At 36.4% G+C, this 27,529-nt stretch overlaps 1 protein-coding gene across 1 annotated transcript; it reads right to left on the reverse strand.

The window, feature by feature from the left end:
• Positions 1–277: 277 nt before the first annotated feature.
• On the reverse strand, positions 278–27,529 carry rpia (ribose 5-phosphate isomerase A (ribose 5-phosphate epimerase)). Its single transcript, XM_039751984.1, has 9 exons — positions 27,308–27,529; positions 25,888–25,948; positions 25,322–25,377; positions 24,900–24,959; positions 18,196–18,260; positions 16,686–16,754; positions 10,929–11,070; positions 8,892–8,991; positions 278–3,607 (listed from the first exon to the last, which is right to left on the reverse strand). Exons 1-9 carry the CDS (start codon positions 27,470–27,472, stop codon positions 3,510–3,512), a joined length of 816 nt encoding a protein of 271 aa, XP_039607918.1. The 5' UTR covers positions 27,473–27,529; the 3' UTR covers positions 278–3,509.

The following is a 27,529-nucleotide window of genomic DNA, read 5'->3' on the forward strand; positions in this document are numbered from 1 at the left end:
ACAATTAATCTGTCACGAGGAAAATGCAATGCATCAAATAAGCCAACACCTGGTCAACTTAGGGAAAGCGTTTAATGAGATCTGAAGTGCGAGACAAAAACTGGAGTACAAAAGCCCACACAGCTATGGATTTGATATACAAGCTCCACAGAGACAGTAAACAGAGGGAGCAATTTATTAACTGCTGCACCATGGTGTCACATCATTTAAATGATAATAAATGTACGAAGTTTTATGTAAGGCATCAACACAAAAAGACATTCAAAATTCAGTGAAGTTATTATATATGGAAAGACTTTTTATTGAAAGACAGAAGTACAAGAAGAAAAAGAACATTCACTTCAAAACAACTCTAGATCACCAAAATTCATCTGTGCAAACTTCAATGATGCCTGCAACTACTCTGGTCAGAGTTCCAAAGATTTAGCTAAAAAAAATGAAGAGACAGGTAAGAGGCAACAACGTTTTAACACTGATCAAAAAAGACCACACCTCTCTTGTCCAAAATGGCCATGTTCAGTCAATCTCAAGTAAAAAGGTAAAAAAAAAAAAAAAAAAAAAAACTGAGACTGGTTAAGTATACGGTATACAGTAGAGGTACGTTGTGACCTGGGAAGGCTGCAGACATAGGCACACATACAGATTAGACAGTGATTTAGAAAAGGCCAAAGTATGAAATATTCTTCTAGGATTTTAGATACAAATAATGAATAATTAAGGCTACCTTTACCAGTGGGGTGGTGGGGAAGGGAGAGAGAAAGAGAGAGAGAGAGACAAAGATAAAGAGACCATGGACGGATTTTTTCAAAATTTGTGGTATGGGTTGCAGCCATAAAGAGGAGCTTTTAAGTGTATATTGGTGTTCAGGAATGAAGGGAAACCTAGGGTCTACAGTGAAAGCTCTAGCTAGAAATCCAGAGGTAATTGTTTAGGCGCACCCTCAAAGTGATCTATACGGCTGCCTTTTAGCCATAGCCCAAATGAGTTTGGAGTTGGGAGGTAAGAAGAGAAAAACAGTCAACAGGTATGACGGCAAAAGCAGAGTGAAAGTCAGATAAGCAAAGAAAATTGAAGCACTATTTGGTGGCAGTAGGATTTATTTTTGGTTTATTAAGTTGTTTTTTCCCCCCCATTTACCATCTTCTTATGTTTATTCCTTATATAATTTCAAACACCCCCAACTAGATTTTTTTTTGGTCTTATTATCTCAGTTTTTGTGGTGAAGAACACAATTGGAGTGGCCACCACAGTTATAGTGAGTTCTGCTCATGACACTGGACATCTACTTAAAAATACTTAAACAAATGACTGTGCTTACTTTGATTTAGGACACCATGCTTAAATGTAATTAAGATTTATTGGATTTCTTAAAGAATCAGACTACTCAGAGTGGGGTAATTTCAGAAAGGTAGCATCTTGTAATGGGGCGTGAAGTTGAATAGAACATTATCAAATTCTCACAAGGTTAATAGGGTAATAAAACCCTACACAACCTGCAGCCAATGAACATTACTGCCAATGGTGAAACTTGACAACATCTGGGGCAGCCAACCTTTTCCTTATAAAGCTGGAAACTTTCAGCCTATTCCATTTCTTAATTTACTGTTTATCCAAAAAAAAAAAAGGATTAATTCACCCAAAAATAGCTTTATTTTAATATATATGTTACTTGCCTTATGTAGTTTGTGGTGGTGGTTGAGAAATATTTTAATCTCATGCTTTCACGCTGCATGCAGAGCCAATAGTGACCAGCACTGTACAATGGCAAATGATGTGTGAAAAAGTACAAAGGCTGTGTTGTTTGACCTCACGTTAACTCGTGTCTCATTATACACGTGTGTTACCCAGTCAAACACTCAAAACGTGCCTTCTAGTGAGGTTTTACTGTATCCGGTTTATGATGTGTGCCAATATTTCCAGTATATATTTAAAATTATTTTAGCAAGAAAGCGTGCGTTTTGCATGTTTTGAGCATACGATTGGATAACTGACTTGGAATATAAAGACATTAATAACATGAGAACCTTTTTTCCATGGATTTTTTTTTCTTTTACATCATTTCTATAGAATATTAGTTTCTACACACTCATAAAACTTTTTTCCCCTACATTCTGTTTTAAAACATTAGATAAAAAATTTTTCTCGGCCACCACTACAAACTACTTGGGATATGTAACACGGGAAAAAAAAAATCCTTTAATAACACTAAAACTCTTCTTTGAAATTTATATGTTTAAGTCTGTTATAGACTTTCCAGAACAGGACTTTGTTCCAATTCCACTTCCCTTCTTCAATTTATGTCTATATTTGTTTCTTAACTAGCATACAATTAAAATGTAAAATGGTTAAAAATATGGTAAACTGTGTATTCAAAAGTAAATACCACTTCTAAATAATTACAAAAGAAATGAGACAGGAAAAAAAAAAGTTTATATTCCACCCTTCTCTAAAAACATGTAGTGATTTTTAAAAATAAAATAAACACTGTTAGAACTGTTCTGATGCAGCATGCAGGACAATGAAGATCATCCAATTAAAGGCAGAGTTTCATGTATCACAAAAATTGACTTTTAGCTAAAAAATTAAGTTGAAATTAAAAGTATTGTGGAAACAATATATCCTTGAATTAAATTTCTCATGGAACTGCTGGAGGGCAGTAGTATAGAGGATAGCAAGAGAGTATAGAGGACCAGCAACCTTTATTCCAGAGTCACACGGTACCCGAGTGGAGGTACACAATGCAATGCAATGACATATTAGTCTAGAAGCAAAGCAGAAAGAGGTGAACTTTAACTTGCATTAATGAAGTAGAAACCTGAAAAAACAGAGTGGGACAAATAAAGACCCTGGATGGGTGTTCTTTGAACCTCCAGCATGGCAAAATAAATGGTCTTCTTTTATTATTTCAGGGTATTTTTCCTTCTAATTCAGTTTCAAAATTGTTTCACACGTGTAAAATAAGGTGTCAACTTATAAAATGTTACTGCTGGTGCTTAACTAGCATTGGCATTTGTTTTCACTAGCTACTGAGTTCACATTTCTTTCTTACTTCTTCCTCATATGCACTACTGTATAACACTTTATTATACATAATCTCATTTCTCTTCTGATTTCAAGGACAAATTAAATAGAGTTACCTTATAGTGGGGCACTGTTAACTGAAAACAGGTTAAAAGCTAAAACACATACTGAAAAAAGTTAAAATTGTCAATTTTTTCCCTTTGCTTTTCCTCAGGTTCCCAGAGTTGGATCAATTCCTGCTGACAGTGATCTTCCTCAGCTGCAACTAAACAACCAAGCTGCACAGACAGCAGCATTGGAAGCCACGTGAAATGTAACATACAGCCTCCCCAAACAGGAGCTGGCACTTGGCCGGTATTCCACTATTGTACAATGGGACGGATGTTTAGGCACTTTAAAACAAAGGTAAACTTAAAATGATTCAGTTGTAAATGGACTGTAAGAAGAATAGCTGCAGAATTCACTGTCTGATTATGTCCAATGTATTTTTAGAGCTGTGGCCTGTCACGCACTCCAACAGTTCCATCTTGCATGCCGAAATACACTCTCTCTGCCATGGCAATAAATAGGCCTGTCTCCACCACTCCTGCAAGAGAAACGAAAGCTAGATTTCAGCCTTAAAGATGGTAAATTCTAATTTATTCACTATAACACACTGCTGTCATTTTTATTATGTCTCTCTTGACAAAACCCCTATAGACATATTGCTAAAAACAACAGAGATATATTACAGACACAATTAACTTCCGTTTACAGGTCACATGTGGTTTTTAAAATTCAATTTCTGAAAGAAAACAAAATAAATGACGCCTCGAGAGCAACAAATCTTTGTCCTGAACAAGTAGATCTAATGAAAAGGCTCAGGAAGATTTTTGTCACTTTCAAACCAAATTAAGAGCGGAGGGTAACCAAGGACCTAAATCAAGCCATAAAAGGCATGTCTTTCCATTTTTTATGGACGTATTAAGTGGTCAACATATGGCAGCAGAAGTGCCCAGAGTGGGTTCGAGAGGCATATTTAATTTTTTAACTTCTAAATTTATGCAATTAAACCTACCCAAAAATGGAATGTGAAAGGATTGCCACCTCCACAGTGACTGTTAATTGTAATGAAACAAAGCAAAGAAATTGACCCATTTACCTTACCCTGGATCAAATACTATCGAGCTTGATACTTTTACATTTACAATATAATCTGATAGGCATTCACTCTAAAGAACTCCAATGGTGTTGCATGTACACTACCGGTCAAAAATTTTATATCACCTCAGTTTTTCTTCAAATTTAATCAGCTGAAATGCAATGAATGACATAAAATGGTGAAATGGTAAGGAGTAAACTGCCAAAGGTTTAAGTTTGAAGTTTAGGTTTGCAAAAACTGGAAAAAAAGGAAATTTCAGACTATTACAAATGGGAACTGATAAGTTACAACCCACAGATGTTCTGCAGCAATTAAAGTAAATTAGCCCTGCAATATAAAGCACACAATTTGCACAGGTGTCCAAACTTCTGTTGCTTACTTAATAACCCTCTATCTGTCTTAAAGCAGAGTTGGACCAGACTGCGTTACTACACCCTCTGAAGTACCACTTGAACAACATTACATTGGCATAGAACAAATAAAACAATGGCAAAAAAAAAAAAATAAGTTAAGGAATAATTAAGTGTACAAAATCTTAATCAAATTTTGATTAATCAAAGTAGCTACCTTTTGCCGATGTTACAGCCAAACTGTGGTAACCCTTTAAATTAAAAATGGCAGTCACCCTGTGCATGTCACCAACACTACCACTAGGAGAAGGACCCCAGACCATCACACTTCCTCCTCCATGTTTGACAGTTGGTGTCACACACTGAGGAACCATCCTTTCACTAACACAATTGCGTACAAATATCCTGTGTAATGAACTGAAGATTTCAAATTTTGATTCATTGGTCTATAAGACTTTCTTCTAGTCTGCAGTAGTCCACAGATGGAATTTCAAGACCCTATTTTGTCTTTTAAGGAAAGACTTTCTTTCTGTTACACTCCCTGCCCAACCTGCATCACAAAGTAATTTCTTCACAGTAGAAACTGAGACTTGATTTTTTCCACCACTGTTAAGCTGTGCTTGAAGCTGTTGTGCTGTGAGGCCCCTCAGAAATTTGTCTTCTGATTTGGTTGTGACTTTGGGTCTGCCAGATCTCTGTCTATGAAAGTTTCCTCCAGTTTCCAATTGGTATTGAATGGTGTAGAACACCGTATACAGACTCTTCTGCTTTTTTTTTTTTGCAATTTATCTAAATGAAAGGCTTATACTTCTAAGGGTAATAATGTTCCGTCTCACTTCATTTGTTAATTGCTGTTTAGTGCCATTATCACTGGAATTTAAACTTTCTAGGGTGTAGTAACACAGTGTGTTCCAACTCTGCTTTAAGAGAGACAGAGGGTTTGTAAGTAATTAACAGTGTGCAAACTGTGTGCTTCAACTTACAAGGCTTAATTTACTTTAATTGCTGCAGAACATCTGTAGGTTGTAACCTATTAGTGGTTCCCTGAAGAAGGCCCATTTGTAATATTCTCAAATTTCCTTTTTTTCAGTTTTTGCTAACATAAACTTTAAATTTAGTATTTGGCAGTTTACTGCTTTGCTTTTCGACATTTTAGGTCATTCAATGTATTTCAACTCATTAAATCTGAAGATAAACTGGAAAAACTGAGGTGTTATAAAACATTTGACCAGTAGTTTATACTGTTGAACATTTCCTACAACACACTATTCTGTAAGAAAAATAGTAAAAGTATTTTATAGAGGCCCAGCATTGCCCACATGCTTCCCCCCAATGCCAAGTTAAGCTATTACCAGAAAAGTAACATAGCTTAACAGTTCTGATCAACACCATGCACATTCTTGCCGTCAGTCTAAAACCAAGGCCTATTGGCAAAGGTACTAGCCTATAAAGTACAAACGTCATTTGTCACAACTGACTGTCCATAACTCTAGACAAGTTACCTAGTGTGACTTAATACTTTTACTTGAAATAAGGTGCTCACTGCAAGAACTATACAAAAGAGAGTGAAATGAACAGAATTGAGTTTATGCTCCTTAAATTACAAACACAGATGTAATCAAAATCTGCTTGAAGCAAATGACCACCTGAAAATTGTTAACTGCTCTCCTTATGTGATGGATTTATTGAAAATTCTACAGCAGTTCATGATTAAAGCACTAAGGGGCAGCAATAGTCTTTAAGAGAAAGAAGTACTGCTTAACTATCCATCCATCCATCTTCCAACCTGCTGAATCCGAACACAGGGTCATGGGGGTCTGCTGGAGCCAATCCCAGCCAACACAGGGCACAAGGCAGGAACCAATCCCGGGCAGGGTGCCAACTCACCGCAGTACTGCCTAACTACCTCTTGTGCATTTTAGGTCATCACAGTCATTCAGTCAGGTATGCAGGCTATTCTGTGTTTAGTCTTTAACCGGAGTTGTTTCTGAAGTTGGTTTGCTAACTAAAACTTGTAAAGAGCAATGTATTCTAAAAATAAGTCAGAGAGTATAATGGGGAGCACTAAAAAAAGCTATTGTGGGATATGTATGTTTGGGGGAATAATAGTTTTGTACATGTGATATTACTGCCTGCTTCTGAGGGCACTGATAAACAGAGAACCATTCCAGACAGGCAGGGGACCATTATGGACTAGGTAGTTTAACTCTTTTAGGGCGGATGTCGACTTTTGTTGACAGGAGGGGTTGAGGGAGCATGTCGACTAAAGTCGACATCCAGGGATAGAGGGTGATAATCAGCTGTTAATGGCGACAAATCTCACTGTCACGTCACAGGCATTCCCTCTGTGCTTGGAGGAATGCTACACTCGTTGACTCTGTAACTAATCCTTGCGTGTGCGTGAGTTGCGAAATGTAAACAATGGCAAGATGGCATCCACATGTGATGAGGGAGCGACGCGAGTGCAGAAAAAAAAAACACTCGGCAGACAATGTTTTGCGCATTATCGCGGAGTCGGACTCTGATTTTTCAGAATTGGATTTTATTGACAGTGATCAGGAGATCGAGCAAGAGAGTGAGAAGCCGGCATCAGCTGATCAAACACAAGCCGATGCCGCGCCAGAGGATCTGCTGCCAGTTGAGCGCCTTCGCGCAGCCAATGCATCTACGGCAAGGTTCGCGTGGGATAAATACACAGACATTAATCTGTTGAGAGCCGATCTGGCTACTGGACTTCACAAGACGGCATGAGTGCAATGTGGCAATGACTGAAATTGGCTGCTTTGAGCGAGATTAGACTTTGCAGGACTTTGCTGTGTAAAATGTATGTGATATGTATGTGAAATCATAGAGTATGCAGGCTCATACAACATGCAAGACAGTAACATTTGTCAAAAGTAAATATTTTTTGTTGATTTGGTATGTTAAACAATTGCTTTGTGTTCTTTTTTAAAAAATGTTAGTTTTTGGAAAAATATTCAGCCCTGGGAGATAAGAAACAAAAAGAAAATTAGCCCTAAAAGAGTTAAACTTTCTGCAGATTTTGTTTTTTAGTATGCACAAGCACACATAGCACAGACAGTCTCTTATGATTACAATACTGGTGAGCAGTCTTGCACTTTTAATATGCAATAAAACAAACCAAATTTCCCGTTTGCTTTCCAAAGTCCTGAACTTGGTTTATTGCACCAAAACTTTCCTTTCTAATGTTGAATTTTAAATTTGTTTTTGATTATCTAACAAGTCTAAAACATTAAGACACTTCAATGGCCGCTTTCAATTCATTTTGTGACCTTTATTATGTCACAAGCTGTGCAAGGTTATTAAAATTAGTATGTGAATCAACTACCTTAGGATGTCATCTTTTTTTGCATATGTTTTTTAGACAAATAAATCTTGTTCCTAAAAGGTACCCCTAATCCTCTACTCTTTTAGCAAATTACAAGAAGGCTTTTATTCCCACATTTTCTTACTTCCTGTCACAAAAGCAGCTAGTGTAAAGGAAATAGCCTAGATACTTAGTTTTCACTTGGAAACTGACAGGAATTCTGTTTCTGGCCTGGATAAAAAAAAAAATTAAAAGAAATTCAAACTCCCAACCTTTTGCAATTGTGAGTTTCTGTATTGCTCTTTTTAGTCTGGACAGATCTCACAATAGCTGATAATAAAGTAAAATGGAGCATTGTATAATGTTAAATCATAGGTTATTACATTTGCGCTATTAAAATTACATAACTTGACTAAATGTTGCACCACAAGCATTTCAACACATCATACCAATAACATATACAGTACAGACCAAAAGTTTGGACACACCTCCTCATTCAATGCGTTTTCTTTATTTTCATGACCATTTACATTGGTAGATTTTCACTGAAGGCATGAAAACTATGAATGAACACATGTGGAGTTATCTACTTAACAAAAAAAGGTGAAATAACTGAAAACATGTTTTATATTCTAGTTTCTTCAAAATAGCCACCCTTTGCTCTGATTACTGCTTTGCACACTCTTGGCATTCTCTCGATAAGCTTCAACAGGTAGTCACCTGAAATGGCTTTCACTTCACAGGTGTACCTTATCAGGGTTTTTTAGTGGAATTTCTTGCTTTATCAATGGGGTTGGGACCAGCAGTTGTGTTGTGCAGAAGTCAGGTTAGTTGGACGACCATTTATTTTTCAACAGGACAATGTCCCCAAACACACCTCCAGGCTGTGTAAGGGCTATTTGACCAAGAAGGAGAGTGATGGAGTGCTGTAAATGGTCATGAAAATAAAGAAAACACATTGAATGAGGAGGTGTGTCCAAACCTTTGGCCTGTACTGTACATGGGAGGTACAGCAACCATGTATTGCTCATTCAAGTGCTTCAAGACAAACCTGGGATCAGTTTGATGGCTGTGTTCACCTCTGTCCAGTTGTGGATGCGATCAAACTTCCAGTCTATTAGAAAGTTTCCATTATCAGTTACTACTGGCCCCTGCAGGGATAAAAAAAATGGAAACATCACTTGATGGACAGAAAAGATTAAATCCAAACCTAAGTGGAGTTAAAATTAAACAGCTTTTGGCTTTGTTCTACATCACAACTGGCATAACAGGAAACAGTCAAGCCAACTGAGAACTAAAATCACAAATTTATTTACATTTTTGCTGTATGGAGTAAGTTTCAATTTAAAGTTAAAAAATACAATATCGGCAAAAAGTTGCCTTGTTTCTCCTTTTTTAAATCTTTACAGTACTCCCTGGCAAACACACAAAAAGTGGAGCAAGATTGCCCTCTTGTGTTCAGTAATGGTACTGTACTTTAAAAAAATGTCAGCCAGCACATGGATACCAGAGCACAGAATTAACTCCTAACGTGGTGCAGGTAGATGGTAAGGCTAATAAAAATATATGCCGGACAGTTATATTTTCTGGACACCTGGGCAAGTGTAAATATGTTACAGGTTGATATGCATGTCCCAATGTCAGTAAAATTCTGGCATTTGAAGCCAGTGACATTATAGGTCCTAATAAAGCAAAATTACATAACCACTGATAACTCATCTAAGGACTTACAAGGTGTGTTCTCTTACATTAAAACTATTCAATTAAATATACATTAATAATGCCATATTTATTAGCCATACAACATCCCGGCATTATGTAACTTTGGATAGCGTTGTGCATGACAGACAGAAACAGATAATAATAATCAGATAATTCATAATCCCTAAAAGAAAATTTAAGAATTTTTTCCAAACACAGAGTTATATACACATGTTTCAAACTTAAAATGACTCCAAGAATGGCAGACCCAGTTTGTGGTGGCCCCCATTTTTTAAAACAAAGGTCAAGAGAATGTGTTCTTTTTACAAAAGAATAACAATCCTCTGCCACTTTGTGATAGCCTGTACCAAGTGAAAAGAAAAGTCACCCAACAATTGAAACATGGATCTATCAGATATTTGAAACTTAAATCTGGGAAGAATATTGAATACCTGTTTTATATTTCATCCTTCCTTTTGAACAGCAAGTCATCTCACATGAATTTGCTGCCATATCATCTTGGAGAAGGCGTGGAACAGAAAGTAGCAAGAATCAGAATGTTAATTGTTTAATGGGTCTACAGTGGATTCAAAAAGCATTTCTGACCTATTCACTTTCTGTACACTTTATTGTGCAGTCGGATCATCTGCTGGCTTGCTGCTGCTGGCGAGCTGTGTGTTCTGCTTCTCGCTTGTCGTTGCTTTAAGAGCTGGCAGCACATGATATCCGTCTGCAAATAGCATTCCAACAACTGCTAGGTTAGATGTCCGTGACCTTGTTTTAAATGTTGTCTCACTGCCTTGTCTCGCGGGACATCAAATTGTCTTCCGAGAAGATCACGTCTCTTCTCCCTAGTCTCCCTCCTAAGAATTTTTTATTTTATAATAGAGAGAAATATTTCCAAACAGCAATTGTAATTTATTTTGCATTAAATATTTGTTTGCAGATACTGTGCATCTGAAGTACAACTGACACAATTAAAAGTGATCCAATCAAAATCTGTATAGGTAGGATCAGTGGCATCCCAAGATGGAAACCTAGATGTAGAGATAATCCACAGAGTAAAGAATTAAGGTGACGGTTAACGGTAAGGTTTTTAAGACTGTGGTAAGACCACCAGTAAGGTATACAGGTAGATATAGGCAGTAAAGTGAGTGCAGCAGATGTGACAGTACAGTCAAGATGGCTGTGTTGAGTTATAAAGGATAGAATAAGAAATAAGACAATGCTTTTAGTGTATTCACTTGCATGCCAGACTTGGCACTTTACTATAATAAACCCTTGACAAAATACATTCAATGGTGATTTGCAACATGAAGCTCCTTACAAGAATAAATTTAACCCCCAGTAAATCCAGAGCCACCAGCTCGTAAGTGTTTATACATACCGCTTTACTAACTGCCATTCGAAGATCAGCAGTACCCCCAAATTGTCGAGTTATTGCTCTGGTAACAGGCACATAAGCCATTGGGATTACTTCAATTGGTATTCCTTTTTTCCACTTCTCTCCCAGAACCTTTGACTCTTTTCTGTAACAAGAAATGAAGACCAACTTTAAAACTATATCAGGATTTGATGATAAAGAATAAGATATTGCCAGACAACTCAGCACTAGGAATTTAAAGAAACATCGTTGGTATGCTTTTGACTACTACCACCCATATGCTTTTTGATGTAAATTTAAAATTTACTGAAACTATCAGCCTAAATGTGCAGCCTATACATGTTACTGCTGTTTGTAATAAGTTGAAGTAAAGCAGCTTTGTCTGCCTATAGCTATAACCAAAATAAATAAATAAAACACAAGACTGATCACACAATTGATGAAAAACATGAAAAAAAATACTTGAGTGAACTACATAAACAAGTGAAAATTGTAAACATCTGCAAGCACAGTATTTTGTGGGTCTGATATATACTGTACCATATCACCTGCATATAGAGAAATTTTCTGTTCTAATCCTTCTCTGATAATCCCCTTTATCTGATAAGCATTACGACAATGAACTGCCAGTGGTTAAATGGCGATTGCAAAAAGTAGTGGTGACAGGGGGCAACCTTGTTTGGCACCACGTTCTAGTTTAAAGTAGTCTGAATAAATGTTGTTAATACAAACTGAAGCTTCTGGATTGGTATACAGTAGTTGGATCCATGCACAAATGTTCGGGCCAAACCCAAATTTCTCTAATGTAGTGAAAAGGTAGTTCCATTCAATCATATCAAATGCTTTTTCTGCATCCAATGATGATATCATCTCTGGGGTGTTTGACTTTGAAGGTGAATATATTACATTAACAGCACTTCATCCTTGCCTTTGAACAGTCAGTCATCTCACATGAATTTGCCGTCATATCATCTTGGGGAAGGTGTGGAACAGAACGTAGCAAGAATCAGAATGTCAATTGTTTAATAGGTCTACAGTGGATTCAAAAAGCATTTCTGACCTATTCACTTTCTGTACACTTTATTGTGTGCTGACCATAGAATTACGGAATTTCAAAAGATTTCTGGTCTCAGAATTAATTTGAATAAAAGTGTGCTCCTTCCAGTGAATTCTCAAGCATACAATATTAAATGGGACACCTTCCTTTTTATCATTGCAGATCAGTTTAAATACCTAGGGGTAAATATCACAAGTAAAAATAAAGCTATTTATCAACAAAATTAAACCGTCTGTATGGAAAAAATTAAGTAAGACTTGCATAGATGGTCAACCCTTCATCTCACTCTAGCTGAAAGAATTAACCTTGTTAAGATGAATATCTTTCCTAAGCTTCTCTTTTTATTTCAAAACATTCCAATATGGGCGGCACGGCGACGCTGCTGCCTCGCAGTTAGGAGACCTGGGTTCACTTCCCGGGTCCTCCCTGCGTGGAGTTTGCATGTTCTCCCCGTGTCTGCGTGGGTTTCCTCAGGACGCTCCCGTTTCCTCCCACAGTCCAAAGACATGCAGGTTAGGTGGATTGGCGATTCTAAATTGGCCCAATTGAACCAATATAGGAAGCATTTTAAGATGGAGAATCTTTTATCTGTGGCCCCTCTGCATGAGAACCACCTTTTTCAACCCTTGCAAACATATGCAGTTTTTAATATCTGGAAAACATTTGGGATTATCTTTATATAGACAACATCTTTGCATCCTATGAACAATTACATTTCAAATGTAACTTCCTAGCATTACATTTCTTTTACTATCTTCAAATTAGAAACTTTGTTAAACAGAACCTGCTCAATTTTCCTCATCTCCCACCTTCCTCTATGCTGGAAAAAATATTGCTCAGTTTCGAGGACTCAGACAGCATTTGTGCAATATATAAAACTATTTTACAGACCCTCCCTTTCAAAGACCCAAGAGGAGAATGAGAAAAGGATCTCTCACTCAACATATCAGAAAAGGAGTGGAAGGTAGCAATGCAGAGAATTCATTCGCGTTCCATATGCGCAAAGCATTCAATTATTCAACTCAAAAATTATATATCAAGCACATCTGCCTTGCTTAAAACTGTCCAAAATTTTTCCAGGGCAAGATCCAACCTGCGAACACTGCAATCAAGTTCCAGCCTCACTGGGTCACATGTTTTAAGCCTGCATCAAATGAACATTATTCTGGACAAAAATTTTTAAGTGCCTTTCAGACAGCCTTGGGGTCACAATTACTCCTAACCCACTAACTGTTGTGTTTGGTGTTCTTCCAGATGGGCTTAAAGTGGAGAAGGACAAACAAACTGATTGCCTTTACTACGCTATTGGCACATAGACTTATTTTGCTAAACTGGAAGAATCCTAACTCTCCTCTTATAAGTCAGTGGGTAAGTGATGTTTTATGTTATTTGAAATTGGAAAACAAATGTAATTCTCACTTAGATGATCTGTGCAGATGCCCTGTGGTGGGCTGGCACCCTACCCGGGGTTTGTTTCCTGCCTTGCGCCCTGTGTTTGCAGGGATTGGCTCCAGCAGACCCACGTGACCCTGTAGTTAGGATATAGCAGGTTGGATAATAGATGGATGGATCTGTGCAGAACTTTTTCAAAACCTGGCAGGATATCATCAATAATATTTTGGAATAAGCTCTTAAAGCACTGAAGAAGCAGATTCTCTTCTCATTTCTTTTTCTTCTCCATTTATCTTTATCCACTTATTAAACTCATCAATTTATTTATTTTTACTAGCTTTAAGTTTTACTCTGTTGGTCATGCTCTCTTTCTCAGGGGTGGGGGTTGATTTGTTTTCAATCCTATTTTTTGTAAAAATGTATCTAATTGTATGGATATAAAATAAAATCAATAAAATTAAAAAAAAAATAAAATTATAAACATCTAATAATGATAATATACACTCAAATTTCACATTACTTCCTACTGATTAACTGTTTCAATTCAAAGCAACACGGTTTTCTGTAAAACTGTGTTTTGCAATGACATTCTACAAAAGCCAAGTCACTTGAAAAAGCAGATACTGATCTGAATTTTTTTCTCTGTGATAGCAAGCAGGATGACTACATACCCGATAGAGCCTGGATATATTGACACCAGCTGCCAGAAGCTTAGAATCCCTGGCTACCCAGGGTGCAAGGAACATGTCTCAATGATTTGGGAACAGATCCAGGCCACCAAAAGGCAGAAAAAAAACTGTCACATTATACCGTTTGACCTTGACAATGCATATGGGTTAGTGCCACACTAACTTCTCTGGTTCGCACAGAACTTCTTTTACCATCCATGATAGCATAAAGACCACAGTCATGAACTACTTCCAGGATATGGATATACCAGACTGGCCACAGCTGGAAGTAGGAATTGCAATGGGATGTTTCATCTGCCCCATTTTTATCATAACAACCTTTGAAGTGATCATAATAGGAGCCAGGCAGGTGGTGGATGTGGTCCAGCTACTAGAAGGTTGGAGGCTTACCCAAGTAAGTTTCTACATTAACAAAATCACCTGCCTGGCACAAACTGCACCCTTGTGTGTCCAGGCTCAAGAGGAGGTTGGTTGATCACCTGGTCCAGGATAAAAGTTACAATAATAATATTATTAATTCTTATTATTTGACTGATGCCTTTATCCATGGTGACTTACAACATTTGAGAAATAATTAGTTACATTTCTTTTGCTTTTCTTCCTACATTTACAACATGTGTACCTGTTGCAATGTGCACACTTCTCTCTGTGCTGTGGTTCCTATTACATTGAAAGGGCACCTGACACTGACTCATTTGAATCAGAGAATGTTTAGTTCCATTGTCTCAAAACACCACTCACATCTACAGTTACTCCCAGTTTCAAATAAAAAGTAACAACGTTAGATCCCAGAGTGGGCGGGGTTAGGGCGGTAGTATGCACCGTGATTGTGACTAAGAGAATAAAAGTGAGAAAAAAAAAGGTAACTTTTACAAGTCCTATAAATGTACACGGTCTGTTACAGACGCAAACCAAATGTATGTGTGTACTGTATAATATTAACAATAACAGCAGCTCACTACTGAAAACGGCAAATATAGGAGGTGGTCGGGATCGAACCGGGGACTCTTGATTACAAGTCCGCAAATCTTATCGCTACGCTACGGAAGCTGTTGTATCGTCCTTGAACCTTTTGTGAAAGTGTTTATTTGATCTTTGGACTTCAGGCTTCACACATTATAAAGTCTATGCCAACATTTTGTAATTTACTACTAAAATATGAAAAACGTTTCTGTTTTAACAATGTGTTTACACAGGTTACTGTAGAAGCGGAACACATGAAATGCATCTGTTCCAAATAACAATCTATTATTTTCACTCTACAACTCCAGCACTTCACTCCCAGGTAATCAATCAAGGTATGAGCTGGGAGAAAATTGTGTACGTTCTGCAGCGGTGGGGGTATGGGATACCAGGCTGTTTGCTTCTTGTCTTTATTGGCACATTTACAGGACAAAAGACCCTGACGGAGAGGTGTGAATGGATTTAAGGTGGGCCGGATCTATGAGTTTTTTCGTAGGCTCTGATAATTCTAGTGTTAACAACAGCCTTTCGTATAAATGAAGCCTCAACCCAATCCCTGGCACTCTGTGAGGAGGCGGCAAACAAAACCAAAGTATTAATATCATATCACCCTTTTACTAATCTTTAAGTATGGGAAAGTCAAGCAAAATGACACCTTTTATTGGCTAACTAAAAAGACTATAATAGGCAAGCTTTCGAGGCAACTCAGGCCTCTTCCTCAGGCAAGATGCAAGTATAGGGAAAGAGGAAAAATGTCAAATTTTTGAGTTATGTATTTCCATATCCTTAGTCAGCTAAATCACATTCCCTTTTATGCTTTCACTCTCTCTCTCTCTCTGGTACTGGAGGTTGAGGAACAGAGTTTATCTGCTTTGTTCACAAAAATCAGGGCTAAGTTACAAATATTTGTGGATAAGTGCTTAAAAGTTGGATGTTATTTTGGGTTTCCCTTTCCTTTATATAATACAATAGACAATGTATTATTTTATAAGTTACATTAAATGAATCTAAAAATCATTCATTTAAAAGCAACTGAAAGTGTGTTTAATTCTTTCCTTCGGTTTTTTAAAAGACCTGATTCAGAATGTTTGCAGTTGCATATCTACTGCCATAACAAAACTAATAAAAAAGACTTATTAATATTGCAAATAATGTTAGGATGAAAAATTAAAAATAATATAAAAGCAATTAACTTAGGAGTAAAAGAGAAAGGATTGTAATAAATGAAATGACAAATGAAATACCCTACCATGAGTTACAGAAATATAATTTAGTAGCCAACAAATGAATTCAGTCACTGACCGAAGCCACAATGTAGCCACACAATCACTGTATCAGTTTTCTATTGTTGCTTTCCATCCCTAAAAGAATACTATACGCAACTGTTGCTTCAATACGATACTCAGAATTTGTAGAAGAAGGAAATGTGGATGGCACAATACCAAAGGAAAATGGTAGTGGCATGCTTTACAAACAAATTCATCCAACATTCTGAAGTAAAGAATTGTGCACATTTTTTCCCCCTTCACCCATGTGTCCCTCTCTGTGTATCGAAACTAGCAGACAATTGGGCAGAGGAATTCATTGGAGGCAATAAATAAAGGGTACTTTTGAAAGTAATTGAGAAAGTATAAAGTTTCACAAACAAATCTCACTTACCTATAGTCAGCAATAACAAAGAACTGTTTAGCACATCCTGCTACAATCTTCTCTTGAGTCAGGCAGCCACTGGAAATACAATACAGAGTAATATAAATCAATCAGAAGTCAAGCACAGTCCAAAAAAAGCCACTAAACTATTCAATATAAAATAAGCACAAGCTAGGTTATCCCATCTTCCCCCCTTTCAGGTTATGATTTTAGAGTTTAGAGACAAATTCAAGCAAAAAAATCTTATCATGCAAAGACAAGCTGAGCATTGCATACAAGAGCATATCTAAAAAACAAGGCGCTAATTACCATTCCTGCTAAGACAGAAGTTAATACATCTAAATAAACCAACCCTTAACACCAGCAGTATCTTCATAGCAAGTGGTTTAACAAAACATCATAAGCCTATTTATTATTTATAAGTATATACCAACATAGGCAAAACAGATTTTAAGGTTCTAAGAACCTTCTGCTAGAAGTTTAGTTTCTTCTTTTGTGAGAGTATTGGGCACACAATCAGAGGTATGTGCATACCGCTACCCCCTTATGTAACCAAAGGGCAAGTTTTTGTTCCCCTTCAATAATACTTGCAAGCTAAACTGCCGGCAAGGTATTCACTGGGGGAGTGTAACAGCCATTTCTTTATGATTCAGAAGCTTTCAAGAGAAAATGTTGTGCTGTAGTCAAATGCTGCAATACAGCCTGTACCAACTCACAAAGCAACCCATTAAATACAGTCCCATATTATACCTTTTCATTTCCTGCTCATTAGGGTTAACTTCATTCTATTTGTTTCTTCTATCTGAATGACTATTTATAATTTCTATGAAGTGTCAGGTTTAATTAAAAATCATTAATTATCTGATTCTGTTCCAATGTAAATTGCCCAAAGGAGCAATCTTTCAAGAGCTTGAGGGAGAAAAAAAACAAAAACTTAATTATACCCTTAAATGTGGGTCTGTATGATGCTCTGTGGCCATGCAGTGTGGTCTTGAGGCAAAGATGATGGACTGTCAAGCTGGTAAAATCCCCATCACTAACTGCTTGTTCCATCCTTAAGTCACTTACCATGCTAGAGAATCAACTTGTGTAATCAACATAGTTATTAAGTAATCAAAGTAATATCATAGTAATTATAACTTTTTTTTTATTCCTTTTTCACTGTCTTGACATTTTTACATGAACAATTGGAGGGCTCTCATTTGTTACAATCTTTTGTATCTTCCTTCTCCCCTTTCTAGTAATAACTTTCAGTCCTTTGTCAAAGGAAAATGTGAGGACCATTTCACACTGTACATTCACATTTACAACACAGAATGCTTTATTGTTTTTACACAACAAAGTTTCTTTCATCATGTGTAGTGTGACAAAATATCCATTTATGCCCTTTCAGATCCCACAAAGTTACTTCATGCAGGATTAGTGGAAAAAAAAGCAATAATGCAAATTTACTGCTTTGTCACAGGCAGACTCTAAAAGTAGCTGAATGCCTGTTAAACAAAACATATTGCTTACTCACCCTCCACCCTTGATTAGGTTCAGCTCAGAGTCGACTTCATCTGCTCCATCAATGGCCACATCCAGCTGTGTAAAAAAACAAATTACTCCACTCAGACCTCAGCCTTGTATCAAATTCAGTGACAGTGTTAGTGGGGTGAACAGCAGGGCAGACTGAAGCTTGCAATTCTGTCTCCAGCACACAAACACCTATGACATTAAAAGATGCTGTTTTTGGTAATGATCACTTTACTCTCAGAGACACAAACATCGGTGCCATTTTTTATTTTAACATTTATGTATGTACTTTAGTTTAAAAGCTAAACTTTTTGTTAATTAAGTTCAGATTATGTAAATGAAGGAAGAATTGTCAAGACTTCAGCATTATTTGTCCCATTACTAAAACTGGAGTAAAAACAAAGCCTTGTCTTATGTCAGGCATACTCTGATCTCAGGCCTTTATTGCAATAATAGTTTGGCTTTGGATTATTATTCATCTGCAGAGACCTGAGTGGTGCCAAACTAGTTGTTTGTGCTTTCCTTTAACTTTTTCTACGTTAGAACATTAGAACAATCTAGAGTAGAATAGGCTACTCAGCCTAACAAAACTCGCCAGTCCTATCCACTTAATTCTTCCAAAAGATTAATTCTTCTAATTTTAAACACTTCAAACAGGTCTCCTCTTAATCTTCTTTTCCTTAAACTGAAAAGCCCTGTAGCCCTGGAATCAGCCTACTCACTCTTTTCTGGGCTTTTTCTAGCGCTGTTATGTCCTTTTTTGTAGCCTGTTAACCAGGCTGTGGGATAGGGGTAACTAGCTACCAATATATCCTATACTTAAAACAGTTTCAGTATAATGCACTTGTTGCGCAGAAATGTTGAGTCTTATAAACAGAGATACATGTTATATAAATGCAATCCTGTCTAATAATTAGCCAGCCACAGTAGTACAGCACTGCAAGCACAAACAACATTAAGAAATTTGAAGCTGATGTCAGCATCTGTTAATATCACGGTTTCTTTCACTTAATGTTTTATATGGTCATTTTACAGTTTTTCCCCATTTACTTAAACACCATATCTTGAACTGTCTGCTTTAATTCAGTCCTGAAAATTATCACACTATTCCCAGAATTACAAACTGTGTTCCTGTCGATTTTGTCATATAACAGATTGGTTGCACCAGTTGGGCAGATCTTCAAACACAAATCCCATAGATTAAGCAAACTTATCACCATACAACCAATCTGATGCTAAACTACTGGCTGCTTATAAATGAAGCTGTGTGTGTGTGTGTTTACTGTGGCTGTTTCTGGATGAACCCACAATGGATAATAGGCAGGGAGCTGGAAGAGGATAGAACTGTAATATCCGATGAATGATATTTGTGCTACCATGGTTGTCCATGTGCTTATTCACAGTTTGATAATGAGAGTAGCTGGGCAACAAGTGTGTCAGAATCTCAGTCACTAAACATTTGCTTGCATATTCTGTACCTTCAGAACTGTGAAAAGGTAAAGTACTTTACCTTTATAATATTTCACAGACTTACATAATTACAAGGACAGTATTCCTGATGCTGCAGAAAAATGTTTATATTGCCAGTACTGAATAGATCCTACACAAAAAATTATACTGTACTTGGATCTTAGAAGATCTTTGCCTTAGAAGAGCAAACATCTTGTGCAACGTGGATGAGGCTTTGTGACCTGACCCGGCCTGGAGAATAATGCCTGTAACGTACAGTATTTACCAGACATTATTCGTCAGCTTCATGTACATTTCCTCACGTTTTCTGTCATTTATGGACTTGTTATTTACGGTACCTTTTTTATTTTAGTTTTTAGCATGTACAGTACTTTTTTTTTTTGTTGTGCATGCGTTTACATACTGTTGGATCTGGAGCACTGCATTTAAGAAGAATTAAAATCTGAAACCTGGTCTTGCACATAGTGTATCTTTACATTTTCATTACTGTATGTTGAGTACTACTAATGGAAGCCTTGGTAAGTTTGAAATGTACATTTCCTGTTTGTATCATGTTTTTAGAACAGTGTTCTGAACAGATCCATGTTGTGTCTTTTGGCCATTGTGTGTGTCATCTGAGTGAAATGTTTGCTTTAAAAGGGATAGAGTGAATGATTTTGAGTTGACGGTTTGCTTTGTGGGCTGGAAGTCTAGGATTTGCACAGATGAGTGACATGTTATGATATTGTGTTTACACTTTTGAGGGAATGAGGGCACTTTCCGTGAAATGTACAGGTATTTAAGTAATTGGGGAAAAACTAATATCAGTACTGCATTTTATGATTATGTGTAGTATGAGACAGTGTTTAATTTTACTTTCACTTACATTTCGACAGTTTTTTTCCACACCTCATCACACATCATCGTTTCTTCAAATGACTGAATGTAATATAGCAACATGAAAAAACTCAGAACAGCAATGTAGAGAAAACAGTAAAAAAAGACTGATCTTTGAAGTATTATTTTTTTGTGATGCAAAAAATGTTAGAGTTTCACTAAGGCAGACGATGAGCCATGTTTAAGCCATGTAATAAGTTTGTTTGCTTAAAGCAAATTAATCAATATAACTTGTTTTTTTCACACTAACAGTAATTTCAGTGCTCAAAATTGTTTTGTATGTCAACTGAGGGAACATTGGTGGTACATATCTATAATCTGTTAACTAGGTTCAATTTCAGTCACATCTGAAAACTAATTAAATAATACTTAGGAAGAATATAAGCTGACACTACCAAAAGGTTCAACAACAATAATTTAAAATATGTGAATTCACATAGTTCTCAAAAGCAAAAGGCTGCAAGGTTATTTCAGTTAAATACATCTAGAAAAACAGGTTACAAAGCTAGTGGAAGGTTATAACTTAAGTCCATTATGTGGAGAGGAACTGGTATACCCGAGTACTATGATACTCTTGCAATTTAGTATTGTGATTCCACCAAAGTCATTCTCTTAGCAGTATATGATTAAGGAATATTAAACAATTCAATGTCAATAAAATTTTGATATTTTGTTGCCATACCTTTCCCATTACTGGCTCACTGCTGTATTACCAATCTGTTCTCAGAAACTATCAATTCCTGATCCATGGAGGCATTTCCCAAAAAAGGTAAGAATTTGTGGATAGGATAATTGGCACATTCATGTTCCAGGTCTTTGCCATTTAACTTCAAGACAGCATAAGTAATGTAAAACCAAATTTTAATACAACTCAGTATAAAGTATACGGTGGTCCAGATCTAATTAAGAAACTTTTAATGCAATGCAGGAAAACAATAAAAGACAAAAGAATTTTTCAAAATATCTTACAATAAACGAAAATGGACTTACATTGAATTATTTCACCGATTTTCCATGTAATGTCCCACTTGTCCTCCATTCAGTTGGATACAGGCTCGGAGTAGTAAACTTAATAAGTTATAGCGTAATTAAAATGGCATAATTAGATCTGGAACACCCGGTATAGGTATACCCTCTGCTCTTTTGATTTTTATATTATTTCTGGCATGTGTTTATTTTCCATATTTACAATTTTAACAAAGCTTTGAATTTTACATGCAGGATTGCTATTAATTTATAAGCCATACACAATTAACTACTCTTAAAATCAGGTTGGTTTCATATATGCTTATTTTTAAGTAAAAAAATTACTGCAATAAATTAAATATGGAAAGAAAACATTTTTTCAACATTTTAAGAATACACATTTTATAGAATTAAGTATTGTATACTACATATTAGTTACCCCTCCCACCCCAGACCCCAATGGTAGATTTAATTTTGCCGCTACTATTTGAGGGTACTCCCATCACTAAAAATGTGGCCACATGAGAACTGTCCAGACAGAAACATTTACGACAAATGTGAAAAGGTCAGAAGATTTCCTTCAACGATACACTGTAATGCACAGGCAACATGCTATATCTTGAGATGGCTGAACCAGGCCTTCCTTACTAGTAGTCACGGCTAAAGATATCAAAGAGGTTTGGTCCCATAGTCAGAGTTGTACCCAAACAGGCTTGATGGACTGAATGGTCTCCTCTCGTTTGTCAAATTTCTTATGTTCTCTGTATTGAAGGAAATTGGAAGTTGTGGCACAAGGAAATTACATTTGTATCAACAATAAACTGCTGTTTGCCTCCTGGAAAGAAAGCATTACACTTATCCTCCGAGAACAGTTCTACTTAAAGAGAAGAGCTTTTTCCCCAACATCACACCTGTAAATTTTTCATCACTTCAACAAACGGACAGTCAACCAGTTTTATATCTTCTTCGAACACTGGAATTAATTTAAGAATTTCTACAGTAAGTGTAATACCTTCATAGGCATGCTTGGTTTTAAATCAATGCTAATGGTATGGTGAATCTTTTAGAGTAACTTTCAGAAATGTATTTTTCTAACATTTTCTAATCTCTGAAAAATGTTTCTTTAATAATGTATTTTACTAAAGAATATCCCTGGTCTGCTCTCTCAGGGTAAACCTGTGGGTTTTATGATGTGTGAAACTGATCTGTTTACACACCCTTTGTATTTCTCCGGAAAAAGGGAATTAGTGAAAACTTTTTTGAAGATTTTATAGCCACACATTGTCCCACTTCGATAAACTTAGAACTCCGACTTATAAAAGGATATGTCTGGATGTATTGGAGGAAGATACGCATTTCTTTCTTCCAGAAGCAATTCTGCTATTTCTAGTATCCATTATTTTGGCATTTTTGTAACTTTATTCTCTTTTGTTACTGTGTATAACTTTGAGTTTGCTATTAATAAACCATCAATCATGGTACTGTTTATCTGCCTGCTATCACTGAAATTAATGCTGATAAGGTATAGCCCCTTCTACCAAGGAAAAATGCTAGAACTCTGTCTCTGAAGTTTACAGACTGCATATTCATAATTGGAGAGTATTAAGTACTCAACTTTTGAATTAGTGTAACATACTTTAAGTTAAGCTGCTTAGCCACCAACATTTTATTCTGAAACACATGCTAAGGAATGGTGCTTAATCTCCAAAGTTGCATATGAAATATTACTTATTTAACACAAATAAAGAAAGCTACTTAGCTTGTGAGGTTTTACAATGAGCACACACTAGTCAAACAAAACTTAGCCTCTGAGGTTACATGTAAAAGAGAACTGATAGCCATAGTCATATTGCTTTCTATGGGTATATAAACTAAAACACTGCAAGCAACAGTAAGGCAAGCTAACTGAAATATTAAAGTTACATACAAGTTATACCATATAAAACTGGTCTTTTTGACAAAAAGCAATAAACTGGAGTCAGATTAATGGTCCACATTCCTATTCTATGATGATGTAGAGAAACTGTGCAAGTTAAAACTTAACATCTGTCTAAAATCATTACCAGGTAAAAATGCCTATAATAGCCATCAGTTATCAGTTTTTTTTTTGTTTTTTTTAACTGGCTGTCTTGAGAAACCAATGCCCATCTCATTAGGCTATTACCATGGAGCACTAGGTAGGAAAAAAGAGAATGGGGTGATAATTCATCACAGGACAAAAACACACATTCACTCACACAATTGGACAATTTGAATCACCATCTAACCTGTGGTAAGCCAGCTATTCTCTTTGCTTATGCAACAGTGTGGCTATTTTCACTTAGTTTATCATCACTGAAAGCACAATGATCAGAACTATATAGTGCTGTATGATTACAGAGACCTTTATGGTAACTGCAATAACTCTTATCTTTCACTATGAATAGAACATGAAATTTATTAAAGTTCATTAATATTGTAGTCTGTTGAAAATATCTATAAGGCATTCCTGTACTCTGCACTAGTGACATCTGTCAATGTTCAAAGCACACTGCACCAAATGCTGTCGCTTTCTTTGCACTTTTTGTTTTGCCTTCTTATTATCTGCATATTACCTGAAACCAGGTTTTCTTAAACTACGTTGTGTGTTTCCACTGTTGGGTTGCAATGCTATATTTAAATGGTAATGAGTTCTGGGGTGGGAGGCTGCGAATTGGGTTGCGGTGGGTCGCCACAGATTGCTTGAGCAATCAACATTGCTCTTATGATTGTCATTGATTAGCCCACCCTAAATCACCCATGGTTACCCAAGGGTGATCTTGCTCTGGTCTGACGATTTCCCATGATTCTCCAAAGTGGAAAGCACCCACAGCACTGACGATCAGCGGGGCAATCGAAAGGAATGGATCTTGAAGACAATAAAATGGGCAAGATTGGCTTGCGACCAAAAAAAAAAAAAGTTTAAAAGATCCTTGCTCCAAAGGATGGCGTCTTCTATTAATATATACTAAGGAAAATGCTTTTAGGTCCCCTACATTTGCTTCTACTCCCTAAGGGACTTGTATTGTGTATTCATATTTAATATTCTTAACTGTAACATCTTTATATGCCTTAATTTATGTTAAAAAACTTTCAACTTTCAGGTCAACCCACTTTTGAAGACAACTCACTTATTTTGGTAGACTACTTTTAAAAATGTACCAAAAATTCTTTTTTTTTTCTTTTTCTCTTGATTACCATGACTAAAGCAGTAACACATAGGAACAGTCTGTAATTCTGGCATAATATAACAATCACTTTTAATTTGTTTTATACCTACCTTAAATTTTAACTAAACTTTTACACTCACAACTTAGCCTTACAAGCCAGTGAACGTCACTAAATCACTTATAACTAAAATCTAAATGTGTAAACTACCTCAGGGTGTCGATCAAGGTCAGTCAGAGTAAGGCCATGTTGTAAAATTAGCTGACGAGCCTAAAAAAAAGAAGACAAGAAAAATCAGAGTAATCCATATCCCAAACTTTTTTTAAAGCCAATTCAGTCACATTATACAATACAGTTTAATAGTGAAGTAAGTAAACATATTTCAGGACTACATTTCCCCCAACCCTGCCTTGCAAATCAATAATTATCTACAAAGTATTGTGTGTTGTGATGCTAACAGATTTGGAACAAGTAAATCAGCTTGTACATTGACTTAATTATAAGAAAGAGACTGCTGCATGGTGGCTGAAGAGACCCACACAAATGACTAAGATTTTTCAACAATATTTAATATAAATAAATAAATATGTTAAAGCTAAACATATTTAAAAATGTAAATATTTCAAACAAACCTGGAAAGATGTGGGAATGCAAACAATATTCAACTTCTCCTGGTGAACACGTTCAGCTGTGAGAGTCATTTAGAAATGTACGTTAGTGTATTTTTCAAATACAAAATCCAGCTGTGGACCTTGACATATTAAATAATTTAAAAAAGAAATACATGTATACACTAAGTGTTTACCTATAATTAACAACAAACAATGCAGCAATTACAAACCTCTCACACAATTCAAAATGGTACATACATATCTTTAAAGATACAACATTGCAAAAAAGAATAAAACAAAAAAGTGTGTAAAATATTAATATGGTTGATCATGATGTGTAAGGGTAATGCATAGCAACTCCTTACAGTATGGCCTAAGTACTAGAAGTCATGACCGTACATCGCAAGACTTGCTGGTTCACACCTTGATTCAGTGATAATAAATAATCGCCACCAATTACTTAATATACTACTGCTGCAAATAAAGAAACATAACAAATTACCATTAGGATCTGAAAGTCACTTTAAAAAATGCTATTTAATAAATATCTGAGGTTTGGTGTAGGGTTTATTGTGAGATCTACTCACCAAGACGCTCCACTGCATAGACGATAGTGGATCCGCTGCCAATCCCTACAGCTTGGTTATTCTATGAAAGAGAGAAAGCAAGAGAAACAAAACAATCTCAAAGAAAATGTTACAGAAATACTATCATAGCCAACATGACAACTGTCATACAGGAAAACGCATAGCATGCACAATTTCACTTCATTCCCTAATGTTTTGCTAGTCACACTGATAAACACAATGAGAGGGAAAAATCCAGCTTCAGTAAGCAGAACCGATGATTCCCATCCAGTAGTTTCCAAAGTCCAATTTTGTAATTGCTATCTATTTATGTGTAGATCAGTTTGGGAGACTCCATTAAAGGTCACATTCAAAGCATACGAAACTCATATATTCAGCCTTCCATCTTAAATCGAATATATCTACATGTATATGTCTGTTCCCTTACTTAAATCTTCAGTCCCAGCTGTACAAATTCTAGTATTATCTCACATAAATATATACTTCTCAAATACATTCAGTTACTTTTTACTAGGGCAGACGCTTCAAGGTTAACATCAATGTAAAAAGTGTGTGGTCTGCTATTCTATATTATTATAATTTGCTCTGTCAAATGCCTTCTTTGGTTTTCTATATGAAAGACGGTATTCAATAAAAAGACATTTAATTAGCAAAACATATAATGACATTCATCTTTTAATTTCTGGGTATCAAATAGAAATTGAAAATGCAGCAATGCTCAAAAACTAAGGAACTGAAGGAAGAAACTGCATTGATCTTTATGTTTAATATATACCTCAACATCTCTAAGTAAAACATCAGAGGTCATCTGCTTATCAGTCCATTTTGTCAACACAACTTGCTTGTATTTCAAAAGACTGCTAAAGAAGCAATACAGTCAACAGAAATGGTGCAACATTGAATCCTGCATTCTGAAATACCACATTGGTTCAGAAACTAAAAAAAGATCAAGTAATTTCAGTGAGGAGAGCAATTTAGATTGTAGGAAATCACACCGACTTAATTTTCATTGAAACCACCGACATATCTAACCTTATTTTAACCAAATCTGCGCGTTTCCTATCCAAATGGATACAGAAGTCTGCATGCTGCTCGCAATTACCAGACCGTTGTTTCCCTTTCAATTGTGGTCGCTTTGTGGTGTTAGCTGAACCCTAATCAACCTAACCCCACTCTGTCTCAGGTACTGAAAGTCTGTTCCCTCGTGATAAAATATTACATATAAAACAATGATACGAGTGTTGGAAAGTACAAAGCAGTATCCGTGATTCAAGCCGGATCAAAGCAGTACGAACTGCATGAGTGGTCAGCTCAATTCTTCACGGAATCAACCTTTCCCCTTGGTTCGTACGCACCACGGCAGCCCAGCCCCTTCACTTTCTCCGTCTGGCTTGGCCCACTCTGCCTCTTATTTCCTCACCTGGACGTGGTTATCCACGGCGGAGTAACCTGCTTTCTTCTTTGCTTGCTGTTCCATAACTATTCCGACACTCGTGCCAAGTCTGCGAAGCACGTGTCTCCCCTTTCTAGACACTGCCACAACACTAGCCAGAAGAGGAAGGTATACACCCCCAAGTAGTCTCATTGCCCATCCCTTCACAAAGACAGCCTCTCGAGGCGCCAGAATCACCCGCAAAAAAGC

The sequence above is a fragment of the Polypterus senegalus genome, chromosome 4 (genome assembly GCF_016835505.1).
Source record: "Polypterus senegalus isolate Bchr_013 chromosome 4, ASM1683550v1, whole genome shotgun sequence".
Lineage (NCBI taxonomy): Eukaryota > Metazoa > Chordata > Cladistia > Polypteriformes > Polypteridae > Polypterus > Polypterus senegalus.